Raw genomic sequence first — 21,498 nt, 5'->3', positions numbered from 1 at the left:
CAGAATAAAGATGTCATGTGTTTTGACTCTGTTAGTAGCTAATGAAACCATGATATTCAACCTGTCACTGGCTCAGTCTGTCATAACATACACTGCTTCAATGAGTCCACCATCAGTCCTGTGCCCAAGAGACTAGCCTGCTTGAAATATTACCGGCCAGTGACACTTACCTCTGTAGTGATAGAATGCTTTGAACGGCTGGTCAAGATTAAATCTGCTCTTCACTACCCAGGCAGCAATAGTAGACCCATAACAATTTGCCTACCATCCTAACCGATCAAGGGAAGATGTCATAGCACACTTTCTCCACACCACCCTATCTTACCAGGAAAAGAAGAGATTGCTGTTCATTGATTACAGTTTAGCGTTTAACACCATAGTTCCCTCCAGGCTTGTCACGAAGCTCAAGGACCTGGGATTAAACACCTCACTGTGCATGTGGATCCTTGTCTTCCTGACAGACAGATCCCAAGTTGTGATTTTGGACGGACACACATCTTACACCATCATCCTTAACACCAGAGCACCCAGGGCTGTGTTATAAGTCTCCTGCTGTATTCCCTATACACACATGACTGTGTAGCCACTTTTGACTTCAACACCATCATCAAGTTTGGTAACGACACAGCTGTGGTGGGCCTGATCACAGACAACAATTAAAAAGGCCTACCTGAAAGAAGTAGAGGACTCACCCACTGGTGTCAGGACAACAACCTACTCAGCAAGACTTAAGATATGAAAGTGAACTTTGGGAAGATGCAGGGAAGGAACTATGCCCACCTTAATATCAACAGTTCCTCGGTGTCCATGTCACTGAGGATCTGACCTGGGCACTGCATACTGACTCAGTAGTGAAAAAGGCAAGGCATCTGTTTCACCTCAGATGTCTAAGGAATTACAGAGTATCCCCTCAAATAGTGAGGAATTTCTACTCCTGCATCATTGAGAGCATCCTGATGGGAAACATCACTGCCTGGTACAAAAACAGCACCAAAAAGGAGAGTGAAAGAGAGTGGTTTGTTCTGCTGAACATGCAATGGGCAGTGCTCTACTCTGCCTAAAGGATATTTACACCAGTCGCTGCAAGAAGAAAGCTCGGAGAATCATTCCAAACCACATGTGTAACACCTTTTTTCTCTGTTGAGGTTGCGAAGAAGGTACAGGATACACCAAGCCAGAACTGGAGTCAATCGGATAAAAAAAATCTACGAGGCACACAGCCCCTAAAAATTGTCAAAAACGTCAATCATTTTTACAGTAAATTCAATATGGCTGACTTCCTGATTGGTTTAGGGGATGACTCCAAGACCAGTTTTTGTAAGTCTTGATATAATACATATGCCCATACATCATACATCTCATACATCTACATGAAAATTAAAGGAGAGGGCTTCAACTCTTAAAAAAAAAAAAAAAAAAAAAAAGTCAGGCAGAGCTATTGAGCCAATTTACCACACCCAAGCCCCATATCAGATATCTATTTTTACCAAGCCTGACTTGTATACCACTTTTCATGATATGTCGAGTAGCCCAAGCACTTCAATTTTGCACTCATTTAGGATCCTAGTGATCTGCGGGTAGAAGCTCTTCCTGTGTCTCTTAGTGCTGCTCTGTGTATCCAGCAGCCTACCTTCCTTACACGCTGTCAGGTACCGAAAATTGTCACTGATTGATTTAACGTGAATCTGTCCTCGGTAGTACCAACGTTATTTGGTCAGTACCCTGAAAAGTACCACGTTTGGTACCCAACCCTATGTTTTATAGTTTCTTTCGTTCCGAGCCATTGACAGGTTGAATATCATTGCTAGTTGGTCAGCACACGGTTTAGGGACCCGCCCACTGCTACTGTCTGGTCCTGCTGCTTTCTTGTTGTTCACATGCTTGAAAGCCCTTCTGATAATAGGTCAGCCTGCACCAGCTCCTAAAAGCTAACTCCATGGTGTTAACTCCATAAGTTTCCATGGTGCGAAACCACGCTTCCAATTGACTAAGCCTCGCATCCAACACGGCAAATAAACTACATTTATTACATCATTAAAAGAGGCAGAGGAATAGCTAAACAATTGTCATGCCGAGCAAGAGCGAGCATGAAAGTGAGAGGAAGAGAGAGAAGCCATCGCTAATAGCTAACGTGATCAGAACTGAATAGCTTGTAAACAACTGTGTGATTAGCAAGTCGCTTAAAGGAGAGAGTTATAAATATAATAAAATGAACTGGATTACGAACTGGATTGGATACGCTACCAACACAGTGCTGGTGTTGTGTCCCTACTGGTTTCCAAACTAACTGGTTTCCGTATATTGTGTTTACCTAACAGCAGCAGTTGTTTCCTGCCTCTGGCATCAGATTCATCACACAATCACAAACATATTACTGGCGATTTTTAGGTTGCATTTCATATCTACTGCGGTGAATATGAAGTTAGCACTACATCACAGCCACCTACAATCATTGGAAGATTGCGTCGAGCTGGTTTTTGATCTCTCGAGAGCAAAAACATACGCCTAGTGTCCGCAGTTCTACGCTGGGTGCTCAAACTTCTTTGACTTACATTAGCATCCAGGTAACAGTTTGTTTTGGTTTGATCTGAAACAACTAATTTCTTCTAGAAATTGCCCAATCATATTTATCGCGTTTCTTTTCTCGCGGCTATGGCTATATTACCACTACATTACAGCCCCCTACAACATTACACATATGACTAATAAATACTTTTAAACAGTGACGATATAACTCAGACAATACTGTCAAAATACACAATAGCCAACACTCAGCCACATGAAAAGCTAAAACAACTTGTTACCCTGGGCTTAGGCGGTATTTTATATCACGAGGGCGCACTTATTGAACCCAGAGAGACACATACTGTATATCTTCTGAGCTCAATAAGCTCCTTAAATAATTTAAATTACAAAATTAAGTTACTACTTTGCTGTGTTGGAGTTTGATTTCAGAACGAGACATCACTTGGGATAGAATCATTCGATAAATGACACACCATGCTTGGTTAATTCGGAGCAAAGCTCAAATAACACTGTATTGCAAGCACTATTTGCAAACACAGAGGTATGTTTTGCTATACAATATAGGCCTACACAAAAGGAAGGAGAATGACTGTAAATCATTACGTCCATGCCTTCAGAACTTGTGGGTAGAATATTTGCTGACTCATTGGCTCTATCAGCAATTGTGTATGTTGTATGTTTAAAATTATGTAATAGTCGTACGTGTAGTGTAGATGGCTGTGATGAAGTGCTCACTTATTCCATCATATTTGCAGAAGTAGATCTGGGAAGCAATTTGAAAATTCGCCAGTAATAAGTTTGTTATTGTGTGACAAATCTGGGGACAGAGGCAAACTCCTGCTGCTGTTAGGTAAACACAACATATGGAAACCAGTTAGTTTGAAAACCAGTAGGGACACAACACCGGCAACCGGAAATGAAACAATACGCTTACTGCAGCGCGTCAGCACATTATGGGTTACATTGGTTTGGAACATTAGTAGATCATTGAAGGATGGATCTTGAATACTTTTACACCAGGATTTGTTGGATCAACCAATGCACAAACTAAATCAATAATTCTTTACGTATTTCATCCTGAATTAATCATTTCATGCCATATGATTACAGAAAATGCCTTTTGTAAGAAGCATAGAGGTAGTCATTATTGCAAAAGAACGTCAACAAGGTGATTCAAAGACTAAGTCATTATGGGTAAAAGGCAGTCTACAGATTTAGTAGACAGTTGAGACATAACGGTACCAATGGTTGCAGAGATGATGAGGTATGACATAGTGGTCCAGAATATTGCCATCATTGTTCCTCTGGGAATGGCCACTGTTGGATTCTGGGAAGGAGGGGACAAAAGAAACCAACATAAGGCTTTTTAACATACAATTGAGTTATAATTTGCAGCACACATGTTAATCAAGATTTGTGTGCAGAACAGGATGAAGTGGGAGACAGGCAGTTTTTTATATAAATGAGAACAATGCATGCTGTTCTGGGCTGCAACACTAAAGGCTCTGTCTCTGAAGGTACAGAGTCTGGTGTGGGGAATGGAGTGTCTGTGCCAGTGTCTGAGGACCACAGGTTTCAGGGTGGGGTCTATGGATGGAGGAGGTCGGAGAGGTACAGTGGGGCCAGGACATGGAGGGATTTGTAGGTGAGAAGGAGGATTTTACAATTGATGTGGGACTTAATTGGGAGCCAGTGAAGGTGGATGACGGTTGGGGTGATGTGCTGCCACGAACTGGTATATAACTGCTTAACACTAAAAACTACCCTCTGCTTGCTATTTGTTTTACTGGGCCATTATTTCATGGTATTCTACTTTATTCTGTTGTATCTGTTTTACTAGTGCCTTTTATTAAAGATAAAGCTGGTACCCTGTACTCATGTTAATTAATGTGTGTTGTCCCTTTTAAATAATTTTTTTTTTTTTTTTAATTAAATGTAAACATGGCAATGATATGTGTATTTTTGCCCTAAATAAGAGTTTAGATGAATACAATAGGCAAAATTCCACAATTTGTATGGATTTATTGATGCTTCTAAAGCTTTTGATTATATTAATCACGGAAAATGATGTATCAAATAGGGGTTCCTACATTTTTTGTGAGAATCCTGGTTTTCTGGTCAAATGGGGAAATTCTGTATCTGCTCCGTTTCATGTGAATAAACAGGGTGGTACTTTGTCTCATTTTCTTTTGAACATCTATATGGATAATCTATCACTGCAGTTAAACGGATGTGGAACAGGATGCATGGTTGGTAACTCTCTCACTAACCATGTATGCAGATGATTTGGTGATTTTCTGTCTATGTAGTGCTGGTCTTCAACAGTTATTGAGGATGCTCATAATATGGTACAGATTTTGACATCAAATGTAATTAATGCAAATAAGAGTAATATTGTGATTATCAGAAGGAGGGAAGACAAAATCACAATTTCCTGAATTCTCCCTTTAACACTAGAAATGCCATGGCCTATGCCATTTACCATTGTGATTCAAAAATGTAATTTTTTTCTCTCATTGTGTATGCTATGTTTCCCTCCTGCCCTGACTCTTCCTAAATACCTATTCACATGCACATGCCTATATTGTCATAATGATAGAAAAATGGTGATGTTTTTCAAGACACACTGCGCATAGAGATAGAGAGACAAATGCTGTGAGGGACTTATTGTCATCCTTTGTTCGACAAAATGTGCTAATGTAATAATTTGCACAGTTATTTGTGATTATATTTACCATCTAGTTTACTGAAATTTGCTGAAATTGATAATAATGCGTTTCAGCATTTTCTTTCACACCTTATGTTTTACGCTGCAGGTTATACGTTCCTTACTACTTCATACAGCATCAGATAGAACCAAATAGGTGGTATTTTTTAATGAAAATAATTTTTTTTGACAATTTTTGAGATTAACGACGTGTCTCCACTCTCCACTTCCTCAGGTATGGCTGCAGCCTGGAGCCTCCCGTCTCATGCCCTCCCATCTCATGTACCAGGGTCAACAATATGAAATCGCATATTATTTTCAAGATGGCGTTACGGATAAGTTAGTGAGCATGTTTGTTGCAGTCAATTGGAAACCGTTTAAACTCTAAAATTAATGATTTAAACTCAAATTAACAGTTTGAACTCTAAAATTAACCATTTAAACTTTTAAATTATCGATTTTAGCCATAGTTGGCAGATTTCTGGGTGCTATTGTTGTATCCCTGATGTTAATGTATATTGTTTATTTGATGAAACCTGTTAGACTTTACCATTTAAACAATATACTTCTTTAATGCTTTGTTTGCTAATTCACAACAGTACAAAAAAAGTACAAACATAGCAAAAAAACTTAAGCCAGGGGAAAAAACATATAGCTCAACAATGAAGCCACCCACATTTACGCTCTAAATACACATTTACAATTATACAATATATGACACCACAAAAGAGTAATGAAACGGTTTTTATGCCTTTAGCACTGGAAGGTGATCTGATATTATCTAAATAACAGTCAAGCTTGTTTTATGCAACAAAGGAAGGTTTAGAATTTCTAAACCAGCATTTATGGATGTGAAATTTGGCAAGAAGAAAAATAAGATTCATGATAAAATAATGGTTAACCTCCTCCTTTCTGAAATCATAAAAACCAAGAAGCAACGTTACATTGTTATAGGTGAAGGGACCATTTAAAACTGCATCAGTGTTTAACGTTTGTTTAAGCAATATTACACGAGAGGGTTGATTTAACGAAGTCCGTAAGCATCACTGAAGTGTACCCTCGAGTGTAATATTGCGATTATACAACAATGGTTACCAAGAAAATAAAAGTGATAATCAAACTGTATTCATTTTGCGGAGCAATTTGCTCTCAAAATAAAAAAGCAACAGACAGGATTTCTAGTCCCTCCCTGTTTAGTCAGCCAACCAACTTGAGCTAACGTTAGCTTTGTAGAGACCATAGACTGTATAAAACAGGTAGAGACCTGGGATTTCCTAAAGTGTATAAATGCTGCACATTTAAACACACAACTGCTTTGCTAGCTCAATCGGGCTGTAACCAAGACATCTGCTGAAAAAAATAATTTTCTATCGACAGATTTAGCTACTGTATGTCCGCGAAATTCACATGTAGCGGCTATTATTTCCATAGCAAGCTCGGGGAAGGCACCTGGCAAGAAGGCATGAGACGGGGCTCAGCCATAGAATGGATTTTTAGTTTATCTTTTAGTTTGACATATATTTTTATGTATTTTATTCATTAGCATGATTGCCATACTGTTTAGTTCAAAAACACTCAAAACACCACAGTAGGTGGCTTCATAGCAGACCAGACTCAAGCTTTTATTTTGAAAAGTAGAAGCTCGGGGACAGCACGAGGCGGGAGGGTATGACACAGGAGGGCATGAGACGGGAGGCTTCAGGCTAGCAAGCAGTTTTAACATCTAATCAAACCACATTCCCATCTGTAATTACATTTTAGATATCCATAATAGCATTTCTACTGGATAAAATTGTATTCTCACTAGTTAGAATGACAATTAAAGAACTCTTCATGTGACGTAATTTGTACTGGTAAGAATGACGTTGTGGATATCTGAAATGACAATTGTAGATAGGAAGAATGTCATTGTGCATATCTGAATTGTTCTTTTTGACTAGGAAGAGTTGAATTATCAAATAACTAATTAAAAAAACAAACTTATGAGAAAAATTAACACTTAAACAAGCATCACCGTGATCAGAACTACCTAAAATGACATAAACCATCTTTGAGAAAGATTTATTTGAGATATACTTGGATTTTTTAGTTTGGCCCATGTCCCATCCGCTAACATGGAGGGGGCAGGATTTATAACCCATACTACAGCCATCAACTAGGGAGCAATCGAGATCTTTTGGCTTCACTTATACAGTCTATGCATCAATGCCTGGTTTCTCACAATAACCTACTATTACTTCATCATGTGGCAGCGCAATTTTCTTTTCTTCTAAAAATAGATAAAATAATTTTTACTCTGCTAAGAGCACCAGTTTTGTGCGGGTTCAAGCTACTAGATAAGCTACCTGGCTGTGTAAGATGTGTGGGGGCTGCTTATGTGTGTGTCCTTGCTGCTATAGTGATGGAATTGCAGCACTACAGAGATGGAGACTGATGACACATTCATGGCCCATCAGGGCAAACAAAAAGGCTGTTCTGACCTGGTTTTAACATCTGTCCTGAGTGATCGGATCACGAGGGGACAGCTCTAAGTGTGTGTGTTTTCACCTGTCTGTAGAATGTATCTCCAAATGCGTCCTCAGTGACCACTTATGATTGGATCTCACTTCCCCGCTCAGCATGTTGCACCTAAACAAGTTCCTTCCCGAGGCTATTTTGCAGCGGCACCGTGGCTCCGTGCGGAGCTTAACACCGCCCAAGATGATTGTGATTGGTTTAAAGAAATGCCTATAAACCAGAGCACGTTTTTCTCCCATCCGGGAAAGCTGTGTGGACTAGCCAGACCCTCCTCCGCAGCGCTGTGGAGGAAGGTCTGGCAAAGCGAGACTATGTCATCTCTAACAAACCCTGAAATGAGCTCTGTCAGATTGTCATCTAGAATATGGAACCAATATTGTATATAAATATATGATGTTCATTGTGGAATGTGTACAGGTGCATATACATGTATGTATATGCACCTGTGTATATATATATATATATATATATATATATATATATATATATATATATATATATATATATATATATATATTAGGGCTGTCAATCGATTAAAAAAATTTATCTAATTAATTACATACTCTGTGATTAATTAATCTAAATTAATCGCATACATAATTTTTGCCCGGTGCCTTGACCGATACTGTTTAAGAAAGTTAAAAAGAAAAAAAAAAGAAGGATACTAAACAGCAGTCGGCAACATTAAAGAAGACTTGTTTATTGCTAAGGCCATATGGTCAAAATTAAATGATTTAATAATAATGTAATAACTATAACAATAACTTATTTCACTAGTAAATTGCTGTTGAATGAGAAAAACAACTAGCAGATGGGAAAAGGGCCTTTAACAAAAACTTTGAATGCACCACGAGGCTGTAGGTTACCAGTTTCATTGAACGCACCGTCTGTATTTTTCCGACAACGGCAGCTGCACATTGTTACATCCCGCTGTTGAATCCTCTCCAGTAAAATACCGTCACACTTTACACTGTTTAGCGTTAGCTGTCAGCATTGTAACCGTGTTTAATCCATAGACTGTATATATAATGGACCAACAGATCCTGTTGCTCTGACCAGCGAAGGCCATTAGAAGCACTTTTCCGGTGAGCGCTGAGCGTTACTGCGCAGCCTCCAACTGAGAGAGACGACGTAAATGTGACGTGAGCAACCTGTCTGAAAGTTGGAACTCTTCTGGTAGCTGTGCCAAGAGAAATCTCAATCATTCCGAATATTGCAGAGACGGAGAGCGTAGGTTTATGTAAGGAGATAACATGGACACAGGCTAATTATTGCTAACTAAAATGCTAGTTAACATTAGTAATTAAACTTAAACAGCTAATGTAAGTCCAAACTGCCTGCGAGCTTCTCCTGTACTATACGGTAATTCCTCTACTATGCGACAATAAGTCCCGTGGTTATGACACAATCGTTAGCCTATTTTTACAAAAACATCTGCTATGGAGCCATAACGTGAGATACAAGGTAATGGAGCCTTTTATACATTGTCATGTTTCTTTAGAAATAAACAATGGACAAATAGAGTGTTTAAACGCTTCAGATGTAAAGTTTTTTGCTGTCAAAGTGACGTCAAAATGAATGGCAGTCAATGGGATGCTAATGGGGGGGTGAGTGCTTGTTAGCACGAGAAGAAGAAGAAGAGAAGAAAAGAGGAATATATATATATATATATTCCTCTTTTCTTCTCTTCTTTGTTTTTCTGTATCTTATTGTGCTATGGATCCCCCATGTCCTTAATAAAGTTTAATTTTAATAAAAACTAACATACCTTCAGATCTCCAGAGATGTTAGCTCCTGCCAGGATGCCAGTGGCAGAGGGGAAGAAAATGGAGAACATGCCAAAGAAGCTGCCGTCTGGTCCATGCCATTTGGGCACAAAATTGGCGGCAAAGATATCCGCTGTTGAAGGTGAAATAGTCAGTTTACTGACGAGCTCTGACAGGGAGAAACTCGAAGATTGGTTATCCTTGATTTGTGTAAAAAAACACCACACACATAATAAATCACTCTTTATTGAAAGAGGAAACTGTGCATTTGCATTTAAAATACGATACTCTGAGCAAGGACTTAACAGTAGTCACCTTTGTAGCTAAAGAAACCCTTGGCTTGTTTCTGTGTTGAAGCAGGTATGATTGTTCCAACAATGTAACTGGCAAATGACACCATTATGACGAGGAAGAACAGGATTTGGGCCTGTGGAGGACAGAATAAAGTAAACACAGACATTTACATGCAAAAACGAGATAATGTATCTCACTACACTAAATGAACTTGGGTTTATCACCACAGATATAGCTACATAGCTACATAGCATGCTTAAAACAAACATGATGAAGTGTCTGTTGCCCTCATTCTTAATGCTAACTTATGCTAATTGACTGCTGACTATAGCTCTACATTATAGGTATAGAAATGAGAGTGGTATCAATCTTCAGAAAAAGATGATGTAGTGCACATCCATGTAGTTGCTGGTGCAGGACAAAAAGTAAATGTAGAAAGAAGGTAAAGTCCACACAACAGCTCAATGTTTCCAAAAATACTTCAATAGTGCAAAATAAGGCCCACAGGTGGCACCTGAGGAGGGCACTACTAAAATTAATTTTTCGGAGCATTGAGCAGTGGTATCAGTGTTGTCATCTAACTCTACAACCCGTTCTCATTCCGAACACATAAAACAAGGACGTTTGGACAGTGGCTGTCAGTGGTCAGCGTCTGATGCGACGAAAAAGGCGTCTTTTAGCGTGTTTGTGTAACGCACCGGGGAGAGCAGCAGTTAGCTAGGATTTAGCGAGTAGTACGTAAGGGCGATTTTCTGCATTGGAAGGGTCAAACACAGGACTTTCACCCAGGAGAGCGGGGTTCGCGTCCCGCTTGTCACGCTTGCATTAGTCGTTTTTTTCTTTCCTCCCACTTGTCACAGAACTATACGCCCACCCACGACCCTTTCCTAAACCCAACCGTCCCGTTCTTCCCGTGTGTAACAGAACCGTACGCCCACCCACGACCTTTTCCTAAACCCAACCGTCCCGTAGTTCCCGTGTGTCACAGAACCGTAAGCCCACCCACAACCTTTTCCTTAACATAACTGTGTCAAAAGGGACGGCAATAGTCCCGACCAAGCGCGTTTACTTAAAGCGCTAGAGGGACGGCAATAGTCCCGACCAAGCGCGTTTACTTAAAGCACTAAAGGAGACTTTTAGCGTCAATAAGAACGACAAAGGCACCTGACCAAGCGTCCATATTTTACGAGATGAGTGTGAGAACATGTTGAACTCTTAGTGAGTAATGGAATAGAATAGAAGAAGCATTTCTCAAAAAGTATTTATTCTGTAACTTCTGCAGCAGTAAAATATATCACTTTTTGAGTACATGTTAAAATCCCAACCACAATGGAAGGTAACCTTGGTCTCATATATTTGCTTGAGCTAACCTTTGACTCCCATGCCATGCCAGCCATTGAGATACCTAGTAAACATGTGACAGTAATGATGCCAATAATGCGGATGTCATTGGTTGCGTCCACCATGACAGCTCCATTTTCCTGAGAAGAAAGTGCAGATGTGTTTAATCAGAATTAAAAACTGTGTTTACTGTACAGTATCATTGTAAAAGTTGCTCCACATACAACAACAGCACACAGCATCCTACTTACAAACATGAGGTCTCTAACAGTCTCAGCAAAGCCCACAGTGTGCATGGCCACAGCTACAGCATTAGCAAAAGCAAAAATCAGACCGATGGACCCACCCAGCTCTGGACCGAGGCTGCGACTGATCAGGAAGTAGGTCCCACCTAAATACAGGGGGGAGGGGCAATATGTGGACATCAGCTTAGGAATCACTGGCAATGAAATGTCAGATACAGTCCATGTTTTTTTCTAATATGAGTAATTTTGATTACAGTAATATTTAATTTATTAGTAGATTGTTGCATGTATCACTGAGTGAACAGACCTCCTTTGACCTTGCCGTTGGTAGCGATTGCTGAGGTCGAGAGACCAGTGATCCCAGTTATACAAGAGGATAGCAGAATAATCACCCAGGTCAGACCTGACATAAAGACACGAAAAAGTATGACAGTGAGCCAGACTGAAGCTTTCATTGACTCAAGAATCTGAGAAATATTTAAAATTTGGTGCATTACATCTACAATTGACCAAGCATGACAGGTTTTGATGGACGTACCTATACCAGCTTGAGCAGTAATCCAAGGCAACCTCAAGAACAATATCACCCCCCAGATATTTAACATGCAACGGATCTACAACAAGACAGACAGTTACTGACAGAATTTACCAAATGCATACGATCTGAACACCAACATCACTATTAGGTACCATATGCCAGTTTTTTTCAAAATAGTCTTTCTAGATCTAAACAAACTACATGGTTCTACAGCCAGAGTTCTAACACACTATAACTACTATAGAAATATATGCCAACTAGCTAGTAGCATGACAGTATATAATATAAGAGAAGAAGCCTTTATTGTCATTATATTACAATGAATACAACAAAATTACAAGTGCCCCTCCCAGTGGTGCTTAAAATAAAACTATATTCCACACATCCACATATATCATAAGACAAACAACAACAGTCATTCAACATTAATCATGAAACAAGGGCAGGTAGTTGCTATTATAAAAATATTGCATTGCAGTTGTTATTAATAGAAATAATAATATAATATTGCACAGATCAATAAAATGGATTGTAAAAACACTAATAAGAAATGTGAATATGGGTGCAGAGACGTTATGTGTGTAGATTTAGAGTCTGGATGGCTTTTGGAAAGAAACTGTTCATTAATCTAGCGGTTCGTGTTCTGATGACCTTCCTGAGGGCAGGAGATCAGAGAGATGGTGGCCAGAGTGAAAACTGTCTTTAACAATGTTTTTGCTCTGGAAAGATAGCAGGTGTGTGCAATGTCCTGAAGTAAGGGGAGAGGGCAGCCGATGATTTTCTGTGCGGTGTTGATGACCCTCTGCAGTGCTTTTTTGTCAGCTGCTGAGCTGCCAGCAAGAGAGGTCGACATGCTCTGGGAAAATCAACACAGTGTAAAACAAAACATGATGTGATATTTTTGCAAGAAACGCATATGTTGATTGTGGAATCTGAAAAATGCTGTGGATGATGGTTAGGACATGTGTTTCATAGTGTGGGGTCTAGCAGGAGTAGAGGGTTCATTACACTGATTAGCAAGCACCTGCAATTTAAATTAATTAAACAAATTAAGGATAATTCTTGAAGAGTTATTATCGTTCTGGCTGAAATACAAGGGCAAGAATATATGCACCTAATGTAGGCAGATTTGATAAAGAAATTATAAGCTGTAGGGAACGACAATATCGTTCTACGGTGCAATTTTTATTTGATAATGGATCCAGTTCTGGACTACAGTGGGGTTGCAGCACGCAGGGCCCCCAGAGCCTCTCTCACATTACAGAAGATGAGTAAGAGTTTAGGCTTGGTTGATATTTGGAGAATGTTGAACTCAGCTGGGAGAGACTATACATTTTTTACATCAGTGCACAAGACATATTCTAGGATAGACTTTTTTTTTAATGTCCAAATCACTGGCTCCCTCTGCTATAGGATGTGTGCTAGGAAATATCGTAATCTCTGACCATGCATGGGTGTACCTAGACCTGCTGCCTCAAAGTGAGAGAAGGTGCTCTTATAGGTGGGGCCTTAACTCCTCCCTTTTACAGGAGCCAGAAAATATAGAATACTAGAATAGGTCTGAGCTAAAAGATCACTTGGCGATCAATTGGTCCTCAGTGTTGTCTTCAGGGGTGGCATGGGAGGCGTTAAAGGCTGTGATCAGGGGGCGCATTATACAACATGCTTCATTTAGTAAGAGGAATAGTGCTAAAGCACTGTTAGAACTAGAAAGTAAAATTAAACACACTGAAACAGGGATTAAACAAAGAATGTCACAGAATTTTACACTGATCTCTATAGGTCATTATCTACCTCTACTGATGAATAAATGTGTTCCTTCGTAGAGCCACTAGGTCTTCCCAAACTGACAGAAGAGCAAAGAGAACTCCTTGATGCAGATTTGACTATAGAGGAAATTAAAGAGGTAATGGGGACCCTGTCTGTGGGTAAGGCCCCAGGGCCTGATGGCTTCACGTCAGAATTTAAAATTTCCAGCTCAACTGGCTCCACTTCTGTTAGAGGTATATAGAGAGGCACTGGAGAAGGGCACACTGCCACCAATAACTTTGCTTCCTAAAGTCCCAGGAGACTGTAAGAAGTACTGTCCAATTTCCCTAATGCAGTTAGACATTAAGATTATTTCAAAAATATTGCAAATAGATTAAATAAGGTTATTACTTCTCTAATTCATCCTGATCAGGTGGGGTTTATTTACGGGTGTAGCTCAGCAGATAATATAAGGTGTTTCATTAATATTGCATGGTCTGTAGCTGATAGACAGTCTCCAGTAGCGGCTCTTTCCCTCAATGCCGAAAAGGCGTTTCATATGGTTGAATTGGGCTATATGTTAAAGTTTTTTGGAAATGTATGGGTTTGGCAGCATTTTTATAAAGTGGATTAAGATGCTGTATAAGCACCCAGAGTCTGCGGTGCAAACTAACTGGTTAATTTCTGAATATTTTGCTCTTGGAAGGGGAACAAGACAGGGCTCACCTCTGTCTCCTTTGTTGTTTTGTTTAGCTATAGAGCCTTTGGCAGCAGCCATAAGGAGGGAGACTAACTTCTCAGTTGTTTGTTTGCTTGTTTTTGCCGCTGACAGGCTCAGATTGTTAATATAAGTGTCTGACTACATAACGGAAAGATGGACGAGTTATCTTTAAGCTGCCATGCTTTTGTTTGTATCTTACTGATGACAGGTCAACACAATAACTTTAGCTAATAGCATTAGTTACCAGACCCAATGGTCTGCAAAGGTTGCTACTGTTCATCAAAATTTGCCATTTTCAGAGTGTAGTTTGCTAGCTCGGAGGTTGTTGTTGTTTCCCGTAGCGAAGGGATTTTGAGAACTGTAACACTCAGATAGCAGACGGGGAGGGGCAAAGCCTGACATCCGGTGCGGTGCCATGCGCCATCGCTTCCATCGTAGCTGTAAATCTGAGAGAAATACTGAATATTTGGAATTCCTGGCTCTTGAAAAGGTTCTTTCATGTCAGCCTCGATAAAAATTCTAAAAATGAACACAACATAGTCTATTTGGTTTACACAATTTTATTGTGTTTCTTAAAAATAGTTATTTATAGTATGTCAGTGTATAGGCTTGTGTAATATGTCAGAGTGAAGTGTGATATGTTCTTTATATACAGTATGCTGCTAATGTCTGGTAGAGTTCAGATACAGTAAATTTCTTTTATGAGGAAGCAGCGCAAAATTTCACTACAGATATGTATAAAATGATTATATGTTAAATAAATATGTCTATAATTTATTTTATATTATATTAGATACTTTTTATTTATTTTTACTTAAAATTTAAAGATTAGTTTTGTACACCTACAACTCACAGATATCCAACAAAACCCACACTGTTCCAACCCTACCTACCATGACTCCCTGTACCCAGCCAAAGCGAGTAGGTTCATATGGCTCCTCCTCCTTCTCCTTCTCGTCTTCCTCTGAGCTGTCTTTTCCTTCCATCTTTCCACCTGTTGTCTCCTCATACAAGGGAGGTTTGGAGTCAACCTAGTCATGTAAAGTCAAGTAAATGTTATTTATATAGGCCAAAATCACCAGTCACAAATGTATCCTTTACACACTTTATCTTTAGAACCCAATTCAGATTCAAAACTTTCAACGGGGAGGAAAAGGAAGAAAGGAAGTCCTTTTGAAATGAGTTTAATTCTGCCTTCAGATTTTGCTGAGATACTGACATAATCAACAGTAGAAAGAGTAGACTTTGTAACAAAAATATAGAGGGATTCAAATCAATTTAACATATACAGAGTTATTACATTTTAATATTTCATGAAAATGCGAAAGTTGGTCAAATTGCAACTATTGGGTCACCTCCCCCCATCTCCTTCTGTGCTGTATGTCTGTTATTTTTATGTATTGTATGCCTTGCTGTAAAACCAATTGTCCTCCAGGGACAGAATTAAGTTGAAATTCGAAGTAGGCCTATTTCATAATGTTTGAAAAAAATTGCCTGTTGCTATTGTCAGACAATAATCAGAGTTCATAAAACTAGTTCAGAATGCAGCAGCCAATCCTGGCTTCGCTTCATTAGCTCCCTGTTCCCTCTTATAATTGATTTTTAAGATTTTACTGATCACTTAAAAAGCTTGTGTGGTTCTGGCTCCTAGCTAAATAGCAGAGATGTGGACCCATAATGAGCCAGTTCGCAGCCTTAGATCATCAGGTGGGGCCCTTCCTGCCATCCCAAAGTCAAGGCTTAAATCTAAAGGTGACCGTGCTTTTGCCATCAGGGCCCCTCGACTTTGGAATGACCTGCCTGAGGAGATAAGGCTCACAGAAATCAGTGAGCTCTGTTAAATCACTTCTCAAAACCCATTTTTATAGACTTGCTTTCATGTGATGTTGTCTCTTTTTATTTTCTCTTTTTATTGTCTCTTTTATGACTTGCCCGGGGAGATAAGGCTCGCAGAATCAGTGAACTCTTTTAAATCACTTCTCAAAACCCACTGTGATGTCATCTCATTTTATTGTCTCTTTTTATTGTCTCCTAACCCTTGTGTTGTCTTTTTTTGTTTGTCTTCTTTTTTTTTTTTTTTTCTGTTTTACAGCAGAGAAAACTCCTTTAATGATCTTTTTTTCCAAGAAGAGTCACTTAGACACTACAAAATCCACAGACAGACAGACACACACACACACACACACACACACACACACACACACACACGCACAATTGAATTTATGCGTGCTACTGATTCATCTTAGACAGAACTAAAACTTTCTCAAGGAGAGATAAATTACCTAATACCAATGTATCATGCGATCAGGATTAATTTCAGACCATTTAAAGCCTATTCAGTGAAAATTAGAGGCTAAAATTATAAACCACTTTTTTGTTATTCTTTCTCTTAATTTTGGTAATTTGAGAAGAAAAGCAGAGCTTCCTTACCTCAGGGTTTGCGTGCAGCTGGTACAGAGATGGTCTGAAGCGCCTCCGTCGGCCCCACACCTCTGTGTTAGCGTAGAAGTCATAGTGTGGCGGGGCATCCAGAGTCTCATAGCCAGTTAGAGCATCAGATCCGAGGGATGCTACACTGCTCCCATCACCATAACACTGATAGTAACCAGACTCATCAAACCCTCTAGCTGTTGCATTCGCATTGGCTACTGACAGAGGAAGTCTGGTTTTGTATGCAGCCAGATGCACACCGTCGCTGGCTATTGGTAACTCCATTCAGAATGGCAGTCGTATTTTCTGTATTTAAGTGGATTGTAACCACAAAGACAGCTAAGACAGTCTTCTTCAACAGCTGTCAAGGTGATGGAGCCCTTCTGTAGTTTGAGGTGTATGAAGGAGGCTGTATTGTGAGGGTTGGCTTTATATTTGACCTCAACCAAACAGAAAGAGCCCAGGGCGACATAAAAAAGGCTGGTTCAGTGAACAGTTAAACAAGACTCATTACAGGAACTATTAAGCATGGCATGGACAATTCAACATTACGAAATCAACCAAAAAAATCACTATGGACTGAGCTGGCCCAGGGAATACACTGTTACACTTAATAAATAAGTATTTATAAAACATCTCTCTACAGATTAAACATAGTCTTTTCCCAGAAGATCAAATAGTGCAGAATAAAAAGAATTGAGGTATCATAGCCTAAGTATTGATTTCTTAATTCCCCTTATCTCCACGTTATATTATGTTAGGCTTGTGTCTTTGTTGTGTATATTTTTGTTGAGTTTGGAATCCATTTGCATGAAGTTGCATTTTGTTTTTAGTCATATAATCACAATTATTAATCATTAATCTCCAGAGGAGATCATTACACACAGAGACCAACTTGTTAAATAACCTTGACTGAGACAACACAAGGGCAACAATGTATGCTTGTTAAGGAAAGAGGTTTAAATGATATTCTACCCTATGAACTGAATATAAATTTCATTTTATTGTCATTATAATCATCATATATTATATTTATAATGTCACTTTCCTATGACAGTGTATTGCTGCAATAATACCAAAAGAACTTATCTGTGTCTTCTTATAACAAATATGCACTTCTTTTTGTGATATAAAAATCTAAAACAATAGAATAAAAAGGCAGATTCATATTTTCTGTATTGTAACCGCAAAGACAGCTACGACTGGCAGTTTTTGCATAAAATATTTTCTGCAACAGCTGTCAAGGTGATGGAGCCATTCTGAAGTTTGAGGTGTATGAAGTAGGCTGTGGTGTGAGGGTTTATATTTAACCTTAACCAAGCAAGAAGAGCCCAGGGCTACATAAAAAGGCTTGTTCAGTGAACTGTCAAACACAACTCATTACAGGATCTATTAAGCATGGCGTGGTAAATTCCACATTACAGGATCAACCAAAAAATCATTCTGGACTGAGCTGACCCAGTGTTACACCTTATAAAGAAGTATTTACAAAATGTCTCTGTAGGTTAAACATTTTCCTTTCCCAGTAGCTTAAATAGTGCAGAATTAACAGAAATTAGGTATTATAGCCTAAGTATTGATTTCTTATTTCCCCTTATCTCCACTTTATATTATGTTAGGCTTGTGTCTTTTGTGTGTATATTTCTGTTGAGTTTGGATCTAGTTTGTTTCTGGTCATAAAATCACATTACACACACAGACCAACCTGTAAAATAACCTTGACTGAGACAACACAAGGGCAACAATGCATGCTTGTTAAGGAAAGAGGTTTAAATGATATTCTACCCTACGAACTGAATATAAATTTAATTTTATTGTTACTATAATCATTTTATATATTTTATTTATAATGTCACTTTCCTATGACAGTGTATTGCTGCAATAATGACAAAAGAACTTCGCTGTGTTTTCTTATATAAATATGCATACGTTTTTATGATATAAAAATGTAAAACAATACGATAGAATGGCAGATTCGTATTTTCTGTATTGTACCCTTCGAACTGAATATAAATTTAATTTCATTGTCATTAAAATCATATATTTCATTCTACTTTAGGAGCTTCCCCACGTAAGTGTATTGCTACTATAATGCCAAAAGAATTGCTTGTTTCTCGTTTGCTAACAAATATACATATTTTTGTGATATAACAGTACTAAACAATAGAAAAATAACAATTTATGTTGTTATACAAGAAATGTTAAAAGCATAATTTTCTATAAGTAGTTATGAGAATATTCATAGCAAATTGTCAAAGTAGCAGTGACTGAGATATCCTGACTTTCAGTGTCTAGTATGGCTCAAGTTTCAAAAGCCAACAAGTTCTCCAAATTGAACCCTGTACCCTATACCCTGTTGGTACATGTCCTCCAGAACAAAACACAGAAACGTTTCCTGATCTGATGCCCCTCGGTAAGTTACAATAATAACCACGTAGTATGCTTTAAAGAAACAATGTTGACTCTAAGTTGGAAACGGGAAAAGAACAGCCAGTGGTGGAAGAAGTATTCAGATCCTTTACTTAAGTAAAAGTACTACCACACTGTAAAAATACTCTGTTACAAGTAAAAGTCCTGCATTGAAAATGTTACTTGAGTAAAAGTATGAAAGTATCATCAGAAAAATGTACTTTAAGTATTTAAAGTAAAAGTACTCAATGCAGAAAAATCCTCACATTTTAGAAACTGGAAATGATCAAAACAGTTCTGTCAATCAAGTGTTTAATCAGCAAATTATTTCAGCTGTACTTGTAGGCCTGCATATTATTGGGTAATTTATATTGAAACATCAAACCTCAAATGTGTACTTAAGTACAGTACTTGAGTAAATGTACTTAGTTACATTCCACCACTGAGAACAGCAGTCTCCGGTGTTTAAGGCCGATGTTTACCTGACCTCCTCTTTTACTCATTTTTTTCTTTACTCGTTTACTTACTACAGGAGCTTGAGGCTTTGTCACTTGAAAGTTAACATAGATCGCAATGAAGATTTATCACTGTGATGTCATTATAGTCATTTTTCAAACTTGACAAAGCTCCTTCAGAGCCACAGGAGACATATTGTTTTCACAGGCTGAGTAGTACTCCTTTTGACGAGCAAACTGAACTTGAACAACTTGTAAAATCAAAGGAGTGCCTCTTTAAATAGTTTGTTTGATGTTCACAACAACCACCACTATCGGCAGCAGTTTAACAGAATAGTTTGAGTGTCCTTGACAAAAATGAAAGACACACTTTCCACTGAAAGGTGGGGGCTTGTTACTTTAAAGTTCTTAAGTTCTCAGACATTGTTAAATGATTACACAAGTTACCTCTGAAGCTGTGTGAACCCTTGAGCTTGACATTGAATAACTGAATTTCAAGCAGGATATAAACTTGTTGCTTTGACCAGAAACAAACCAAGGCCACAAACATTGTCATTTTTTCAACAACAGCTGCTAAAAATCTGTAGAAACAGTAGTCCAGTGAATGAATTTACCATACATGAAAACCAAGTTAGATTGATTGAAGGGTCATCCAAACAATCACAGCCATTTTGCCAATCAGTTTAAGTAGTTTAAGTACAGTTTAAGTAAGGAACATGCATTAGATGCATAATAGAATTTAGCTTAGGCACTACTTTAGCAGCTTTAGAGCCACTACTACCCTGACAGAGGATGAAGAGAATGTTTAACAGCGAATTCATCTGATTGGCTGTTCAGCTTGGAAACAAGAATTAGGAAAACAAACAAAGGAATGTGACAGGCACTCATTTTTAGCTCATCTGATCAATCCAATACACATAGAGCTGTCAAAACTGGTCAAAAATGATGTTTGAATTGTGGCCGGTTAGCTCAGTTGGTAGAGTGGGAGCACATATGCAGAGGTTTATTCCTAGACGCAGAAGGTCCAGGGTTTGAGTCTGACCTGTAAAGGTTTTCCTGCATGTCTTCCCCTCTCTCTCCCCTTTCATATCTCAGCTTTCCTCTCTAGTAAAGGCAGAAATGCAAAAAAAAAAAATAATTACGTTTGAATGTTACATTACATGTCATTTAGCTTTTATCCAAAGCGACTTACAATTAAGTGCTTTCAACCCTGAAGGTTCAAACTCCAGACAACAAGTAGTAAGTGCAAGTACATTAGCTTTAAATAAGTGAAACTACAAAGAGCCATATGAAAGTGCAGCTTCAAGCTTCAATATATATATATATATATATATATATATATATATATATATATATATATACTAATTTTTTTTTTTTTTTTTTTTTATGTTTATCCGAGGTGTATTCGGAAGAGATGTGTTTTTTGCCTTCGGCAGAGGACGCATATGCTTTCGGCCATCCTGATGTCAATAGGGAGGTTATTCCACCATTTAGGAGCCAGGACAGCAAACAGTCGGGATTTCGTTGAGTGATTAGTTCTCCCTCGCTATGAGGGGGCAGCAAGCAGGTTGGCTGATGCAGAGCGGAGTGGGCGGTTTGGGGTATAGGGTTTGACCATGTCCTGGATGTATGCTGGGGCTGATCCGTTCGTGGCCCTGTATGCAAGTACTAGTGTCTTGAAGCGGATGCGGGCAGCATGGTGTAGTGTGAGAGAAACTGGGGAGGTTGAAGACAAGTCGAGCTGCTGCGTTCTGAATGAGCTGCAGGGGCCGGATGGCACATGCAGGCAGGCCAATCAGG

General features: G+C 38.8%; 1 protein-coding gene across 1 annotated transcript in view; it reads right to left on the bottom strand.

Annotated features, from left to right (window-relative positions):
• slc12a3 (solute carrier family 12 member 3) overlaps positions 1 to 17,229 on the bottom strand; it is a 38,188-nt gene extending 20,959 nt beyond the window's left edge. Inside the window, exons 1-9 of the mRNA XM_031297871.2 lie at positions 16,835 to 17,229; positions 15,298 to 15,435; positions 11,935 to 12,010; positions 11,704 to 11,799; positions 11,403 to 11,542; positions 11,181 to 11,291; positions 9,832 to 9,943; positions 9,519 to 9,649; positions 3,769 to 3,853 (exon numbers count right to left, since the gene is read on the bottom strand). Of these exons, the coding sequence (XP_031153731.1) occupies positions 3,769 to 3,853; positions 9,519 to 9,649; positions 9,832 to 9,943; positions 11,181 to 11,291; positions 11,403 to 11,542; positions 11,704 to 11,799; positions 11,935 to 12,010; positions 15,298 to 15,435; positions 16,835 to 17,119 (1,174 nt within the window). The 5' untranslated portion in view covers positions 17,120 to 17,229. The remainder of the gene's footprint in view (positions 1 to 3,768; positions 3,854 to 9,518; positions 9,650 to 9,831; positions 9,944 to 11,180; positions 11,292 to 11,402; positions 11,543 to 11,703; positions 11,800 to 11,934; positions 12,011 to 15,297; positions 15,436 to 16,834) is intronic.
• Between the last annotated feature and the right edge of the window lie 4,269 nt (positions 17,230 to 21,498).

Source organism: Sander lucioperca, chromosome 7, assembly GCF_008315115.2.
Source record: "Sander lucioperca isolate FBNREF2018 chromosome 7, SLUC_FBN_1.2, whole genome shotgun sequence".
Lineage (NCBI taxonomy): Eukaryota > Metazoa > Chordata > Actinopteri > Perciformes > Percidae > Sander > Sander lucioperca.
This window is presented reverse-complemented; position numbering and strand designations above follow the sequence as displayed.